At 44.0% G+C, this 17,845-nt stretch overlaps 1 protein-coding gene across 6 annotated transcripts in view; it reads left to right on the forward strand.

Annotated features, from left to right (window-relative positions):
* The window catches only part of FYN (FYN proto-oncogene, Src family tyrosine kinase), a 200,712-nt gene that overhangs the window by 172,522 nt on the left and 10,345 nt on the right, over positions 1-17,845 (forward strand). For all 6 annotated transcript variants that reach the window (XM_012753105.3, XM_012753111.3, XM_012753108.3 and 3 more), the window contains one exon: positions 16,025-16,156. In XM_012753105.3, the coding sequence (XP_012608559.1) occupies positions 16,025-16,156 (132 nt within the window). The remainder of the gene's footprint in view (positions 1-16,024; positions 16,157-17,845) is intronic.

Below are 17,845 nucleotides of genomic sequence, written 5' to 3' on the forward strand. Positions count from 1 at the left end.
ATTATAGCAGATAGTTCTTCTTTAGTCGTAAGCTCTTTGCTAAGTTCTGCCCAGTCAGGGTCTCTAAGTAATGCCAGCCTCAGTGGTGAGTGGCTTGTCCAGGAAAGGGACTTCGCTGGGAGCTACTGACAGGACAACGCCTAAGACCACACATGCGCAGTCAGCTAGCCTGAGGAGGAAGGCGCTGGAGCATCAAAGTCAGAGCCAAAATCCTCTACCACCTACCCATCTGGGGCCTTGGGCACATCATTTAACTTTCCCATGCCCAGTTTACTATCTGTTAGACAGAAGTGCATTCTAACTGCTCTCTGTATGTTTGAAAAGATTAAATGAAACAATGCAGGTAGAGTTTTTTAGCCTAGGACATAGAGAGTGGTGAATAAATGTTACTGTTCCTATTATTATATCCCGTTCAAGACTCAGTTGTTGGGGAATAAACAAATGAGTGAGTGCCCCGTAGATACAACGTATAGGCCCAAACACTGTTCTGGAAAGGGAGAGAGGAATCAAAGATAATTCCCAAGTAGTCAAGAGCTAGTAATCATGAGAATGGAGTTACCAATGGCAGAAATGAGGGGAGATCTTATTTTCAGAGAAAGAGAATGAGTTTGGTTTTGGACTTGTTGACCTTGAAGTTGTTGTGATGGTGCATCCAAGCCCAAGAAGTCAGTCACCTTGTCCCATTGCCACGGTGAGGTCCTGCACCTCCCAGCCCTCCCAAGGTCCGATGGCGGCCACCCGCCTGCCCCAGCACTGCACCTTCCCCCCAGAATCATCCCTGCAGGCCACCGGGCTCTGCTGTCCCTCCTGTTGTCCTCACACGTCCACGCCATGCCTGTGTCCTGTGACCGCTGGCATAGGTGGATGTCACCAAGCCTTGCGTCCTGAGACTCAGCCCCTGCGGCTGTCCCTTCTTTCCAAGCTGGCACAGGCAGACAAGAAGCAGCGGGAGGTTCTTCACAGCCTCGGGTTTTTTTTTCACAAGCTTTCAGACAGCTCAGTGCTGACTAATGTTGATTTAAACCTCACGAGTTCAGATAGACCTGGCTTGTGTGTAAGAATAACTCCCATTTGTGGGTACTTTATTTTTTATTGAGTCATAACACACATACAGTAAAATGAACAAATCTGCATCGTACAACTCAATTTCTACATACGCCTGTGCCCCTGAAACCACCCACAGATGAAGATGCAGCCCAGAAGACCCCTTTGTTCCCACCCCCAGTCAGTGACCACCTCCAGAGGTAGCCTCTGTTTTCCTCTGTCACCATAGGTTAGCTTTGCCAGTAAGTGAACTTCACGCACGGGGATCATTTAGTCTGACACTTCTGTCTGGCTGCTTTCCCATCATTGTGTCTGTGAGGTTCGTCCATGTTGCTGCATGTAACAGCAGTCCTTTCCTTTTCATGGCTGGGAAGTATTCCACTGCACACGTTGTCACAGTTTATCCATTCTGCTGGATGAAACTTTGGGGCTATTTCCAGTTTGGGGCCATTATAAATAAATCAGCCGTGGTGGTGGACATATGCCCTCGTATCTCTGGGGCATGTTACCAGGTGGAATCGCTAATCACAGGGCAAGCCCAGGTTAGCAATCGTCGTCAGTGCCTAACGGACATATATTTAAAGGGAGACCGCACAGTCACCGTGTCAGTTGCCAGTGTTGTACTTCCCCAGGCTACTAGCCAGGCAGCCTAGTGAGCCCGGGGACCAGAGGCTGGAAGGTAGTAGGCTTGGGTTCAAACCAGCTCGGCCCCCTCCTTACAAAGCTTGGTGTCCCCAGGCACATCACTCAACCTTCTTGAGCCTCACCTTTATCGGCTGTAAAATGGAGATGATAATCACCTCGTATGATTAGTGTGAGAATTAAATGGGCTGTCTATAAAAGTGCTTTCAGAGTTGTGAAATGTAAAACTCATTTTTATAACCTCAACTTTTGTGTTTGACATGTACTTTCCTTGATAAGGGTCTTTATTACCTAAAACATTTTTAAAGGGAAAGACTTAGTAATCAATAGAGAAGAAAGAATCTTTCAAGAAAAAAAATACTATTTCATTATTTTATAGGCTGGGCCAGTCTATTTATCTGGCCAGTCCCACATTGATATCACCTGTGTGCCCCACGGGACCGGCCACGCTGACCACAGCTGGGAGTCTGCTGTCCTGCCTTCCTCTCCAGCAGACTTGGTCTGTTTCCTCACGTTGGCCTTTTCTGTTGCAAACTAGCCCTGCCTCGGTGCTGCCTCTATTGTTTTTAATCTTGTCAAGTCTGAGGATCAGGTGGGCATTCTCAGAAACTCACTGAGGCGTGTGCTTGCACACATCAACACGTGCAGTGCGGGTGCAATCACACGTATGTGCACAAGCACTATGGTAGCGATTCTCCCGAGTATCTGCGCACCAGTCTTACTGCTTCTCTATAGAAGAGACTTGGCTTAAAGACCAGCAATGGGCCCTCATGGACACAGAGCACAGAATAGGTATTTAATAAATATTTCTTTACAGTAATGGATATAGCCAAGGTCACCGACCCCTCCCCACACTCTTCCCAGACATGCCTCCTGCTCTCTGAGCAATGTGCACAGCTCCCCCCGGGAATCAGAGCTGTAGGAACCTCCAGAAAAGCTTGTTTGTTAACATCGATATTCCCTGCACATTGCAAGGTTGTCTTTGGGGTAGTGGGAAGCACAGGAGCTTTAGAGCCAGATAAGCCTGTGTTCAAATCCTGACTCTGCCATATTCCCAGAGCATAAGTTCTGGCCTCTCTGAGCCTCAGCTTTCTCATCTGCAAAATAGGATTGTTGTTACTGGAAATAGGTTACCTTTCCAGTGGTTATAAGGATTAGAGGAGACAATTAGTGAATCCTAGCATTGCTGCTAATTCTATGTGAGATCTTGGACAAGTTGCTTAATCTTCCCTGAGCCTTTATGTTCTCTTCTGAAAATAGCGATAACTGTTACTTATATCATAGAATTGTGTGGTTTCCCTGGGAATAGCCATGAAGCACAAAGCAAACGCTGAGCTGATAGTTGCAGTTGGTAGTTGTAGTAATAGTAATGTTATTATTGATCCAATGGGCACTAATCTCTGTGTGTGTCTTACACACACACATGCTCACACACACACACACAAGTGTCACTTTGGGTTTTCCTGACCTGTTCCCACCAGGGCTCTTCCCACCTGGAAGATGTGCCTCTATAACCCTCCCTCCTGATTAGAGTCATCTTGAAGGACAGGACATGGAGTTGCTCTGTGGTTTTGCTTGCTTAGTTGTTTGTAAGTTCTAAATTACTGATATTAGAATCGTTGCTGAGGAAGCAAATGTCAAGGCAAGATAATCTTTGGATCTTTGGAATGTATGTAGAAACGAGGACATTCCTATCTTTGTATACGACTGCTGTGAGTTTAGGTTTATGTATTAAATAGAAGAAGAAAAATGCTTCTGTTCAAATGTTCCCAGTATTGAGGGTTGAAATTGAATAGATTATTGTCTGGAGGAAAATTCGCGTATAAATTAGACTACGAAGAATTCCTAATTGTTGCAGTTTTCATGTTAATTATTTCATGTTAAAAAATTGTTACTGCATAAATTAACACATTCTTTCATAGAGAACATATTTTAGAAAGATTTGTTACTTTAATAACTCTTTGTGTATTAGAAATCCCAGATGCCTGTACTAATTAAATATAATCAGATTTTAGATTCAAAAAGCACAGTAGCCATTTAACACAAACAAGCAGGCAGCTAGGTTGACAAACACAGTCAGGAAGAAGTGGATCCCTGTTTCTTTTAAATTTTGAATTTCACAATTCAGAGCTGTGAATTCCTGTCCTTCCTTTGTATTACAAAGACTGGGGATTATTAGACTCAGAGCACCAGCTTTGCAGCTCAAGGGCTCCTGCAGAATTATTAATCAGCCGCTTCTGAGGCCCCTGTAATCCGGTGGCAGATCAAGGCTGATCTCGCCATGAGATGCCCTCCCTCTGCCCCCGTCAGCGCATGAATTTCTTGTTCTCTGTCAACAGCAGCATTGCCATTCCCTCACCGTGCGCTGTGACCTGAACAGCAAATGTCAGGGGAGGGAAGCGGGAGGGGGGGGAAAAGCCTTTTCATTATTGAATTTAATCTAATTCTTCCCCTACTAAAGAAGCAAACCCATCCTTTGACAAAAAGCAAACCCTTTCAAATGCAAGCCATTGTTTTAAGTACTGAGCAGGAAACTCCTTAGCTCCTAATTCCAGTGCCGCCATGAAATGACCAGACCACACCCCCGTGCCCATGTTGGGAGTTTATCTTCCTGCCGGCTGTCTGGGGGCGGGGAGAGGCCCAGTGGACAGGGGATGTCCCCTGCAGAATGCCCTGCCCTCCAAGAGGTCAGACATGTCTTTGCTGAGCTGAGTTGTATGCCTGAACCGCGCTGCTTGCAATCAAGCTTCCCAGATCCCGAGTTCTGTACACTTCGGTCACTAGGCAGAAAAGCTCCTTCATTTGTATTCTATCACTTAAAGCTCCTCGATTCCACCGCATTTCTGGGAGGGACTGCTTTGTTTATCTGCTGAGCCACTGTGGAGCTTCAGGGCCCAGATTAATAGTCAGGGGGAGCAGGTCAGACTGGCAGGGAAATGGAGATGAATTGTACAGCACATTCATTTTCCTCCTAGAAAGAATGTGTTGAAATCCAAAGATTAAAATTAAAAGAAAGGGGACTTTAAATCACCCTTTCTTACTCCAGTCTCTCTGTTAAGATTAAAACTGTTTAGGGGAAGGAGATGAGACTGGTTTCTTCCACTTCCACCCTGGGGCAACTCTCTGACTCTGCTTTCTTTATCTGTCCTTTATCTCCTTTCCTTTGTGCTGTTTTGGGCAGAGCCTTACTTAGGTGGTGCTTTTTGAATGGTCAAGAGCAAAGTCCTCAGTTGGCCCATTTCACTTTAACGATTTTTTGGTAATCGTTAAGAAGGAAGCAGATGGTCACCCTCTGTGATTTTAAAGTGTGTAAATAGGAACTACAGGCTGCCATCAAACATCAAAAATGTCATTTGGCTTCCTTGTCTTGCTTTGCTGGCAAAAAGAACTACTGCATTTGCATCATCTGGATAATCAGAGACAGGCAACGCTTATGAAAACTGCCCCAGTTTTGAAGCCTTCATTTCCTCCAGCCAAAGAGGGTGCTCGGCATCATCTCTCTGGTCTCCCCAGTGGAGGTCCCATGGCACGGGCACTGTGCCAGATTGACGGGGGGCAGTTTAAAAAAGCAGCCCCAAAGTGGTGCTTGTCTCCCGAATATCCTCTCATCCTTCATTTTTTTATGAACTCCCAATCAAGCCGCAACATGACCTCCAACTGTTCCCAAGCAGTATCCCCAAACCCAGGGTTGTCCTGGCTGCTGGCACACTGTGTGGCATGAAGTCAGACTGACTCGGGGCACTGCCTCTTCCAGGGATGGCTGGATTCTTGGAATCATTTCTATGTTGAGCTGCCTCCCAGACATCTGTCTGTGACTCAGGTGAGTTCTCACCAGCCTGAGCAGCAGCACGCAGATGGTTACAGCGCTCTGCACACAGCTTTCTTGTCTTTTGTTCTGGATCAGAAGTCCACAGACGTGGTATTTACCCGATGGAGGCTGTGAATCAGAATTTTTATTCTGATATTGCTTCCTCATTGGCTCTTGGAAAGCTGGAAGGATGATTGGAATTATTCAGAGCCTCAGTGTTCTAGAATAGCAAACAGGGTTCCTCCTTTCCCTGGTTCCATCCAAGGCAACCACTTAAATAAGCCCCCTTAACTCGGTCTGTGCAGCAGGGAAGGTTCCCTTGGTGGTTCTCAGATTTCCTTCCTAAGAGTAAAGGGACCATACACCCATGATTTCAGGAGATGCTCATTAAATTTATTCTTTACTTTCATGTTGCCCCTGAGAATTGTCCTGAGTTGTCATTGGTCACCACTGTGAGGAGGGTGATGGGGAAAGGCAAGCAGCCAGCATGTCCTCCCTTCACCTCTGGCTGCCCCATAGGTATTTAGGAGGAATGTCACAGCCACCATGGAAGGTCTCATGACCTTCCACAGTCATCTTCTTGCCGGTCCTTTTGACAGCAAGACCCCAGGGTTAACACCTGGACCCCAGCCTTGTCCCCATTCTCCCTGGTGGCCGAGTCTGTGCCCCTCTGTCCTCTAGTTGTCCTGGGTTATGTTTTTAATTCCCACTGCTGGACCTTTCACCCGTCTCAACCTGAATATTCCATCCATGGAATCAACCCAACCAGTCTTTGAGTCTGTGCCTAGTTAATCAACCTTGTCTTTGTAACATGTTCAGGCCCAGCTTCTGGTCCTCGGTGCTTGTCTTCCTTGGCCTGACTTTGTCCTTCCTCCAGCCACGTTCCCAGTGAGACAGCGCTCCTCCTTACTCCCCGTCTCCTTCCTTCCCAAACTCCCTGCCCACCATTATGCTGAAATCTCAAATGGAATGTAATCTCCACCCATTGTACCATTTACTTTTCATTTATTTTTATTTTATAAACTTGGGGCTAAAACTTATAAACTTAAAGTAGAAATTTCAACAGAATGTGTCAGCAGGGATGACTGGAAGACACACAGTTGTCTTACTTCAGAAGCATTTGGGAAATCTGAAAGTCATTCCCGTGGCCCTAGCGTGGAAAATCTGAGTTTTGTTGTGCCAGGTTTCACTGGGTTTGAAATCATTGTTTGGTTTGAATGACCACAAAGCTCCAGGTCAGGTCAGCTTTGATTATGCTTCCTTCACGGGATATCCTGTCCTAGTCCCGCCTCTCACCTCCCCCCGTGTAACCAACTTCCTGTTATTGGCAAAGCTCATGATTTCTTTTCTTTTATTCCCCAGGGCAACTTTAAAGTTGCACATTATTAAATATTGTATATAATAATTTGCAGAGTTTGTGGCTTCATAATTAAAGAGGGCTCTGGGTGGCTCTTTGGTTCAGAAAAAGTGTCTGTTGTTGAAGCTAAAGCCACTTCTCCTTGAAAATGCTATTAGAGTACAGCTTGTATTCTCTGTAGGAAGGATTTGGCTGCTTTTATCCTGACTGGCTTCACCTTTTCCTCCTTGGCCCAGTTTTCAGCCAGAGGGAATATTCTCTGAAACAAGACTATGGAATTGGCTTGGGGACCAGGGGGGAACAACACGTGTCAGTCTAGCTCCCCCCTAAGAGCCATGGTGTGAGTTGGGCCCCACCCAGGCCTGTCCTGGCCCCTACCCTGACCCTCCCTTCCTCAGGGACACACTGCATCACTTCAGTGTGGCCACCTCCCCTGGAGTCCTCATTCCCTATTCACGTCCTCTTTTCCTCTCTCTTCTGAGCACTCTTCTTCCTAAAGCCCACGTAGTTTAGTTCTCTCTTGGGTTTGCCTGTGAGCTCTGTCTGCAGCTTCCTGGAAACTCCTAGGGCCAGAAGTGACCTTGCTTGGTTTTCCCAGAAGTGCCTCACACCATGCTGGGGACTTCATGGACACTCAATAAATTTTCAGTGATTGATTGATGAGTCTATTGGGTTTTCTTCAACCTCTTTCCCTCTCTTGAAGTTTGGAGAGCTTTGGCATTGCCGATGGCCTGGAGCTTTGTGGTCATTTGCCAGTGCAACTCACTGCCTTTGCATTTCTAGCCAAATAAAATAAATGCTGGTGTTGATTTAGCTATTACCAGGTGCCAGATGCTGTGCTGAGCCCTTTATATTAACGTCTATTATAACTCTCACCACAACTTCATGAGGTTATCACTTCCAGTTTATAGACAAGGAGACTGAGACTCAGGGAGGTTTTAAATAGTCACCCAGCAAATCCAGCATGCAAGCCCGGGGCTGCCTGACTCTGGAGCCACTTTTCTAAATGATCATGCAGCCCCCTTCCACAAGCGGCCACTCAATCTCAGCTCAGCCCACAGCTGGGACTCTTTGCGTTGTCACTGAAGAGCATGCACGCCCGTTTCCCAGCCAACTTTTGTGTACACTTAGTGCAGGTGGACTTGGGAGCAAAAGTATCTGAAGTCTTCATGTGAGCATTTGAAATGCCACTGCCATCGTCTCAATGCATGAAGTACAGGAAGTAACTGAATCAATTAAGAACTGTTTCTATTTGAGGCAGAAGTGAAAAGCAGATTCCCTGGCCACCAGGGATGGAGGGACCTCATTAACTGGAATGTGACTTGGGGTTGAGATGGGCCATCCTGACATAATGAATGTGGCCAGTCATCCTGCTTTCACTTGAAAATCCAGAGCATTCAATCAGGCTGTCCTAGAGGAACAGGAAAGGAAGATTCTATTCCTCTAATTCTTGAAAGTGGAGAAAGTATTAGTTTGTTATACCACCATATTGTCGCTCTTGGTGTTTAGTTTGAATAAGTCTGTGTAAAAGGAGAGAATTTCTTTGGCCATTAGTGTGTTGGATGAATTACTGCCTGGGTTGACCCTTTAGCCTGTTAAAGCATTTATTGGGCAGTTGCTGTTTAACCAGCCTTAGGCAAGTTACTATGAAGAAACATAAGTATAATCTAAAACTTGGTCTCCAGCCGCAAAGGATTTACATTCTACTTAAGGAGATTTAAAAAATAACACATGCAAGAACTCGTAGAAAGACATGGAGGAGACATGGACGTGGCAGAATAGAGTATAGTGTTTAAGTGCTTGGGCCCTGGAGCCAGTCTCCTCCAGGTCAAATTCCAATTGCACCATTAGCACATGTCCTTTGGCACATCGTTTTCCTCTCTGTGTGCAGTTTTCTCATCTGTAAAACAGGACTATTACTAGTATCTACCTCATATGTGTACAGCACTTCACATGATGCCTGACACTTAGCACTCGATATATGTTTAGCTATTGTGTTATCTGCTATTATCAAGCATTAAACTGTCGTTGATAGCATTGGCTCTAAGTGCACTGGAGGGTCAGGAAGGCTGGAGTAATCACAGATGACTTCATAAAGGAGGTGGGACTTGAGTTGAGTAGTCTTCTGCTAAGCAGATGGAAGGAGAGAAGGCATTGGAACAAGCTAATGTGAAAGAAGCAAGTACAGTCCTGCCAGGTGCAGGGTATAGGTCACAGGAAAGCAAACTAAATCAGATTAACTACATGTTGAGGGCAGCAAGAACCAAAGTTGAATGGACATATGGGTTTTTGAAAACCAGGTGAGGGAATTTGACTTAACGCAGTAGGGAATGAACTGTGTGGTTGGAGAGGGAGTGACGTTAGAAAGCTGCAAATTCAAGTGACTAGTTGGAAGAACAATGAGCTGAAGCCAGGAGGACTTAGCAGAAGTAAAGAGACAAGTCAGATTTCGACAGTGAATCTCAAAAGGGAAGGGCAAATTTAAGAGATGTCAAAGAGGGAAACAAGAGGCCTTGGTGCTGGGCTAGATCTGGGGGTTTCAGGAGAGAGCAGTCCCAGCTGGCTTTTAGGGTTTTCACCTTAAGGCCTGGCAGAATGGTGATCTAACCCCCAGAAAGAGGATAGTAACAAAATGGATTCCATTTCTATCCTAGAATATTAAAGCAAAAATTAGCTTTATAATTCAGTTAGTGAAATTTTTCACCTAGTATAAGAATCTCCTTTATAACCTTACTCATAGTAAGATAATTTGGTGAAAAAATAAATGCAAATATGCAGTCGCCATATTTGAGTTAAAGATAGAACACCCTAGAGGCTTTGTCCCTTAGATATTTTAAAATAAGGACCCAAGACTTCATATGAGAGTCAGTGTCTGAATGGTATGGCCAGCCCCATTCATGTAGCAATGGGCAGGGTTGGTCATAAGAGAGGGTGTGTTGCCTAAGGGAATATATGGAAAGAGAAGAGTCTGGAACACTGAGTCCTCTAAGACACTTATAATTAGAGAGTGGGAGTATGAAAAAGACAGTGGAGACAAACAAAATGCTTAGAAAGAAAGGAAGAACATCAGGGAAGAATAAACTCAGAAAAAATAATTGATGCATTTCCCATAGAAATGTTTGAGCTTTACAAAGTGTTGGAGTATGCTAAGTTTTACTCCTTTGTTCCTGAGACTATTGGTATTATTCAAATGTGAGACAGTGCACTAAAATAGCACAAATGTGACAAGAGCCACTAGTTAAATAAACATGACAGAAGTGACAGTGGAAGCATATGCTACCCATTTGCTAATTGCCGATAGACACCCGTGGGCCTTGAAATGTCATGACGCTTCTTAAGAGTTTGAAAAGTCAAAATACTTTTCCCATTCTATCTCATCACATATCATTCTCAAGATATTGATGTGTTCATCTTCCATGTTTCAAAGACGAGAAGGAACAAGGTGAGAAGTCATCGCACTTCTGCTCATGAGCCCAGTGGCTTCCCATCACGCTTAGGACAGAATCCAAAATCCTAGTGCAGGTCACAAAGCCCCACAAAATCTATCCACATACTTCATTTTATTATCCTTTATAGCACTTTATGGTAGTTGACATGTATAGTAGCCATTCATTTATTTTATCTCCTCCTCAAACTAAGCTTCCAGCTCCAGGACAGCCAGAGGTTGTGTTCACCGTTGTTCTTCCAGCACCAAGTACGATGCTGGGCACATGGGGAAAACTCCAGAAATATCTGTGATGGGAAGAAAGAACAAACCAGCCCAGCAGTAGTGGCGTTTTTGTTATTGATTTTGTGGACAAACTTTTAACAAATCCACAACCCTCTTTTTTCTCTTACTTGAAACATGGATGATTATTGGCCTTATTTGAAATGAGAAAGACCAGGGCTACATGGTATCTAGTCACCTGCTTTCATCCCAGTCTATCAAGAGAAGGATTTTCCACTTTCTTTTTCTGTGGACACTCCCGAGGCCTCTTGCCACCTTGTCTTTCTGTGGCAGCCCAGTGGCACGGGTTCATTCTCCTCACAGAGCCAAGTCTGGGATTCCCCCTACCTCACTCAGATCACTCAGACCCAAAGGGGATCTAAACACACCACATTTGACAGTAAAAATATAGAGTTTTCTGGGTGCTTTTAAGTTCCCTTAGTGTGTAGTGGCAGATGCTGTCCGTGGTAGTTGGCAGTTGTCATTCCCTCACGAGAGCATCCAGATGGAGACAGTGACACAGGTGCGTCACCAGGGACAAGGAGAGGGTTCATCGGTGGGAGGGAGCTCACAATAAGCCCCATGAGGAACTGTGGTTATTCAGCAAACAGGGAGGGCTGGAAGGGCCGGCCAGCTGACCAGCTACCCATTCATTCATTCCACACCCGTGTATCAAATGCCTTCTGGGCACTGGGCTCAGTACTGGAGATCAGTGGTCATCCTGAAAGACAAGCTCCCGTGCTCAAGGACCGTATCCATCTATTGTGAGACACATACTTCAGGCAACTCATGTACTCCTTGCACTTTAATAGTAACAAAGAGGAAGATGCTCTGGCAGCACAGAACTAGGAAACCTACCCCAGCCTTTAGTGATCAGGCACAGGTTCCCCGTGTGAGTAACACTTAGGCTAAGATCAAAGGAGGAGTAAGAGTAGGAGTTAGCCACCAGGCAGGGAGTTTTGACAAAAGGAACAGCCTGTCCTATGGCCCTAAAGCAGGAAGGAGCTTGAGACTTGCAAAGCAGTCAAAGAGAGGCAATGGAGAGTTGTGGGGTAAAGAGGGGAGCAGAGAAAGGCAAGTCTGGGATGACAAGAAGAGGCTGGAGAAGTAGATAGGGACAGATGGTGCACGCAGATGCAGTTGGAAGGCTACTCCAGTGTCCAGGCAGGTGATGCTGAGCTCATGAGGACTAGAGTGAGGGCAGAGAAGGTGAAGAGGACTAGACACATTCGAGAGTATGAAACAGTCAGGGTTAAATGGGTTCTGTATGGAAATGGAGGGCAGCAAAGAGGAGAGGCTGAAGATCATCGGGTGAAGACGCATTGAGCTCCTCCTCCAGGCAGGTACTGTGCTGGTATCTGAGTGCACAGTGATGGAAAATCAGAGCATCCAGATGAGGATGAATCTTGGAATTTGGGTATCATCAGCTGGGTGGTTTACAAAGGCAGCAAAGATTGAAAAAGAAGCCAAATTGTGGGGAAGATAAATTTTGGCTGTTGTATTTGAGGAGCTTTTTGAGACATCCCAGTGGAGACATTGAGGAGGAAATCAGTTACACAAGTCAGGATCTCAAGAGAGAGGTCTCGTCCAGTGATGTAAACGCAGGCACCATTGGCGTCAAGATAGTCATTGCAACCACAGAGTGATTAAGATCACTTATTGTTACTCAGAGCTTGTGACCACTCTTTTCTTATCTTGACAGAATTTAGAGAAATAAAATTGACGTATGTATAAGAAATTATTTAAAACACTGGTATGTTCCTTTGGATGGTGAGAATGAGAAAAAGAAAAACAACAAAAAAAAAGAAAACACTGGTGTATTTACTCACCACAGGAAGTGATTCACCCTAAGGCCAACTGGTCTTATAAACTGTTCCTCGGAGTTGAATGACTAAAGTACAAAGATACCTGGAAGTTCCAGGGATACTGGCCTGGTGGCAGCACCAAGTTGAGGTTTCACCAATGAGTTTATCCTGAGAGATTGGTAAAACTTGCAAGCAGTACCTAGAAAACATCCAATGGAAAGATGCTTCCAAGTCCATACATACATATTATGGCCTTTGTGTATTGGCTTAAAGGAATCTTAAACTGTTAAACCAATTCAGTAAGAAATGAAAAACAGAGTGACAACTCCTTTTTTTAATTCATATAAACATGGAACAAGTACACTGAGCGTTACAGTGTGCTCCAAAGCTCAAGGTCAGTGACACGGATGATTGTTACCTACATGGTTTGCTGTATTTCATCCAATAAAATGCAAAGGAGAGAAAACTGTGTTGGTATTTGAATCCTGCTCCCAGACAGAATTTCATAGAGCAAATCAGGTAGTTACATAACAATAGCAAGTTAATTATAATATAGTTCTCCTGACATTTTCTCCATTTTTCTACAAATCCATACTGTTTAGAAGACGACTTTGATCCTGACTTTATGCCTGCCATCTGGGAAAATATCTGAGAGACAGAACTTCATTTTCAAAGGAAAGACCATAGTTACACCCAGGAGATCTATCCTTACCAGTGTCTGAGCTCTCCTAACTTCATCCAAGCAAAGAGCCCATTGCAGCAGCTCCTAGCAAGGCCACCTGTGGGATTAGACAGGTCTTGTACTCAACAACCTTAGGGATACTGTTCACACAGACAGGAGTTTTGCATTGTGCAATCTGGATGGCCATTTGCAAAGACCCCTGCCAAAAATCCCCAGTTAACTCGAGGCCTTTTAGAGCTGCATTTTAGGGCCAATAGCTTAGTACCCTCAAGAGGTGGGAACCAAGATAAGGGGAAATACAGGTAATGAAATGAGTAGAGTAAGAGTAAGCATCAATCAGTTCTTTTCAGTAGAAACCTCAGTTAATCATTAATCCTTTGCACTCGCTTGCTTTAGTCTCGATTCCTTTATTCTACTTGGGATTTAATTTTTTAAATACCCCAGATTTTACAAAGTGTGGCAGTAGAATAAAAAACTAGAGTTTCTTTTCATATAAACTTATTTGAATTTTTTTATATTTCAAATTATTGATACATTCAAAGAGTAATTTTAATCTCTATAATTTTTGCTAACCGTGTCGAGTCACACTCGACATCCAAGTGCAAAGGGTTAATACTTATTGCTGCTTAAATTTAACCTTTTGTCCTCCTTGAAAAGGAAAATATGAGTTATCTTTAGAGAAGTTTATTTTGTCAAAAGTGCCTACTATTTGAAGACAGAAAAGAAGTAGCAGTTGGATGAAGATATTTATTCTTTGTCCCTACAAATATATTATAAATATATTGCTTGGTATGAATATAATATATTGCTTATCTCAGAAAACTAATACAAAATAAATTTATTTAAATTAGCTCCTACTACTAAACCATAGCACATATCTACAAATTAATTCCTATCGAAGACCCGTTATACTACACAGCCTTTGTTTTATCTTTTTTTTTGAAGGTTTACATGTTATAATCCTTAATATAAATTATAAAATGAGAAAATAATAAAGCAGACTAGTGCAAGTGGCTGACAAATTGACCTTTTTTAAATCTGAAAGTATGAAATCTCTCAGAAAATCCAAAATGATTGTATCCAAATTTTAACTCGTTTGCTTTCAGCAATACATGCACCTTCACCCAACGTTGAGTGATTCCAAGAAGAAAGGCTCCTTTTTGCTTGTCGTTTTAGTTACGGGATTTGTCTGCACAGCAGAGAAAAATGTTCCATTTGCTTCAGAGATGGGCAGAAATTTCTAAGCCATTTGGCTCGAGAGATGGTTTAAATAGGAATGAATTTAATATACCTTTAATTCTCTGAAGTAAGAGAACTCCAGCTGAGGCTTGGTCCAGGGCAAAGTCTGCTCTCGACACTGAAGAAAATCTATCACATTAATCCCAGCGGCTCAGAGGCCAAAGCTGCGTGAACAGAATGCTCAAGGAAAGGAAGTGTAAAAAGAATGCTTTGAAAGAAACTTTAGAAACAAAATGACTATTCAGAGAATACCAGGTCTTGTGTGGAATTATCCAGCATATAAGGAAAGATACAAATAATTATGCTTGAGGAACATAGCTAATTAAAAATAACTCAATGCATTAAAGGGAAAAAGACTGTAGAATAACTTTTCTGCTCCAGTGTTAATGTGAGATGCCACATAATAGTAAGATTTTCTTTTTATAATTTCATTTCACATGAGCATAGAAGGAGATGGAGAGGAAAATTATGTTGCCATAAAATGCCAGGGTAGATTTACTAAAGATGTTATCATATACTGTATTTAAAACCAAATAATTGCTGTAATTTATCATACTTCTGGTTATTAAAACCACACTAATTTAAAGATTTTAATTATTTGTCACTTTTGCACATAGTGTCTTTTTATAGAAGATACTATGAAAATTTCTGATTTTGTTAGACTTTGTATGATTTTTTTAGGAGCTCCTAAGCAGAATTAACTATAATTGTGTTTATATCAGTAATAAAAATTCCTTGTGTTTTTCTTTTAGTTTGTTCAATGAAATATCTGGAACTGCTCTGTAATTGCTGAGCCTAACATTTATGAACACAGACAGGCTGCCCAATCCCTTTTAATACCCTACACACACATCAAACATAGTAAAGAACAGGGTGGACCCCACCCTTCCTTTTGGTTCAGAGAGAGGATTCTTTTAATGATGAGAGAAATTTGAAAGGAAAAACTCTACTGACTTTGGCATGAATTTGCTCCCTGGTCTTCAAAAGTCAGAGACTCCCAAGACAGTCATAGAGGCAACATTGCTCTTTAAAAAATAAACATTAGGCCAGACGCGGAGGTTCACACCTGTAATCCTAGCACTCTGGGAGGCTTAGAGGGGAGAACTGCTTGAGCTCAGGAGTTCAAGACCAACCTGAGCAAGAGTGAGACCCTGTCTCTACTAAAAATAGAAAAATTAGCCAGGCGTGGTGTTGCATGCCTGTAGTCCCAGCTACTCGGGAGGCTGAGGCAGGAGGATTGCTCGAGCCCAGGAGTTGGAGGTTGCAGTGAGCTATAATGATGCCACTGCACTATACCCGGGGCAACAGAGCGAGACTGTGTCTCAAAAAGAAAAAAGCAAACATTAAATAATACCCTTTCTGGCTAGTAGAAGAAAGGTGAAGAGATTAAAAAAAAAAAAAAGTAATCATATAGTGGAGAAGAAAAAACTATCCCAGGGGTCAAGATGGCTGCTATGGAGGAAAAGGGCAGAGGAGAGAAAGCAAGTATAGGGAGGGGACTTGCCAGGGGAAAATCCTTTCTCTGCTGTGAGTGTGGGAGACCTTGGGGACACATAGCCCATTTCAACAGAACTTCCTGGCGCACATCTCAAGCCCAGTGCATTCCTGTTTCACCCCCTCCCTGTTCTCTCTAAACCTGCTCCTGTGAAAGTGGCTTCCAAGTGCTTTCCCTCCCCCACACCATACCACCATACCATCCCGTGCCCTCTGCCTCATGAATAACCAGTTGTTTATTCTGCAGGTGCAAAATTCCCCATTAAGTGGACGGCCCCTGAAGCAGCCCTGTATGGCAGGTTCACAATCAAGTCTGATGTGTGGTCTTTTGGAATTTTACTCACAGAGCTGGTCACCAAAGGAAGAGTGCCATACCCAGGTAAGAGCAGGACCTTGCAGAAATGCGCCTCTGATTAGAGGCTTTCTGACACCATTTGGGGAAACCTCACCCAGTTTGCTTTCTGTTTAGCCTGAGTTCGAAGAACATGGGCAGGTATTTAGTCAGAGAAAAACAGAACTGGGATCCACCATGGCATGTAGACAAGCAGCCACTGTGAACTGTGTGCTGGGTTTAATATAATAACAGGTGGTCTGAATGATTCGGTCCCCCTACCCCTACCCCCCATCTCCAGCTCATGGAATCTCTCTTCTCTCAGTAGGAGTATGTGTCTGTGGTTCCCAGAGCAGAAATGTCACTGGCAGAGCCTCTGCCCAAATGGAGTTTGCAGGCATGTCTGGGAAAGAGAAGGAGAGAAGCCCCCACTGCTTTTTGATTACACTATAGCACTGACCCATGGAGTGAGCCTGGCAGGAAGATGCCAGAACCTGCTCTCTCTGCAGGCCCCAGCTCCAGATGGCCAAACAGAGCAGACGCACATGCAAAATGCAATTTAGAGACCATTCGCTGCCTGTTGCTGAACAGTCCAGATATGCTATATCAAAGCATGTATAATGTAAAGAAATTGGAGATTCTTAGACCCTGAAATTTTTCTGGAGTATCAAATTCATGCTTTCCAAAGAAACCGCAGGTTTAGGTTATGCGTGTTTAAATTCATTAATTTAGACAGATGGTGACGTAAAGGACACTCATCCCATTTCACCTCCACGCTTTAGCGGTTATGGCACAGGGGCGATCTGCTTTTTGAAATGTTAAGGACATATTTTTCAGTTACTGCTGAGTGGAGAGAGAACATAGCTCCTTCTCATGTCCTGCCTAAGAAAAAAGCTTAGGGACGGGGGAAAAAAACAGTGATAGGAACGATAGTGGAGATTAATGAGGAATTTAGGTCTCTTGCAAATCCTGGGTTTGTAATTGTATCTTTGCAGTCAGAGGAGCCAGCGAGGGCAGATTAATTTGTAATCCCTTTGTTCGTTTTGCATGATTGTTTCTGGTCATCTTCATAGAACACAGAGAAGTGCACATAAAGAGGATCTCTTTCTGGATTGGTGTAGCCTCGACACTCCTAGAAGAGCCAGGGTGACATGGAGGCAGAATTGACAAATTCCGGGTCTCGGAAGTACCAGCATGGGTGTGTAGGGGCGCGGGTGTAAGGCAGCTTTACTGACACGGGGAGACTGCTGCTCCACACCCCCACACCCCCACCCTCCCCCGCACACACAGGCGGCAGACGCCCAGGAATAGCCAGGCGGCAGCCCAGAAGGAAGGGCCACCCTGGAGGGGCTGGAGCACGACATGGGGGTTTCTGAATTGCTCCCCAAGGGGGAAATGTGCAGGTCTAGGTATTTTGAAGACAGGAAGGCACCTCTTTTTTTCTCATCTGGATTTTGAACTAATTTCTTCCTGATCCCCCTGGTTTATAGTCACCCCATGTGTTGAATGCAATTGGGGGGAAAAGGTTAATGTTGTTTTGCGTTTCTGAAAAGCCTTTCCTTCCAGAATACAAAGAGGTTTTTTGTTTCTCCAGATCACACACAGAAGCCGAGACAAAGGGGTGGAGGTGAGGGCCTCAGAGAAGAAAGGCAGGTGTGCGTTTCTGCAGGAGGGTCTTTTGTCAGGTTTGGTTTTAGCAGAAGGAAAATGGCCTCATTTTACAACTTAGACTGGGAT

Source organism: Microcebus murinus, chromosome 5 (genome assembly GCF_040939455.1).
Source record: "Microcebus murinus isolate Inina chromosome 5, M.murinus_Inina_mat1.0, whole genome shotgun sequence".
Taxonomy (NCBI): Eukaryota; Metazoa; Chordata; class Mammalia; order Primates; family Cheirogaleidae; genus Microcebus; species Microcebus murinus.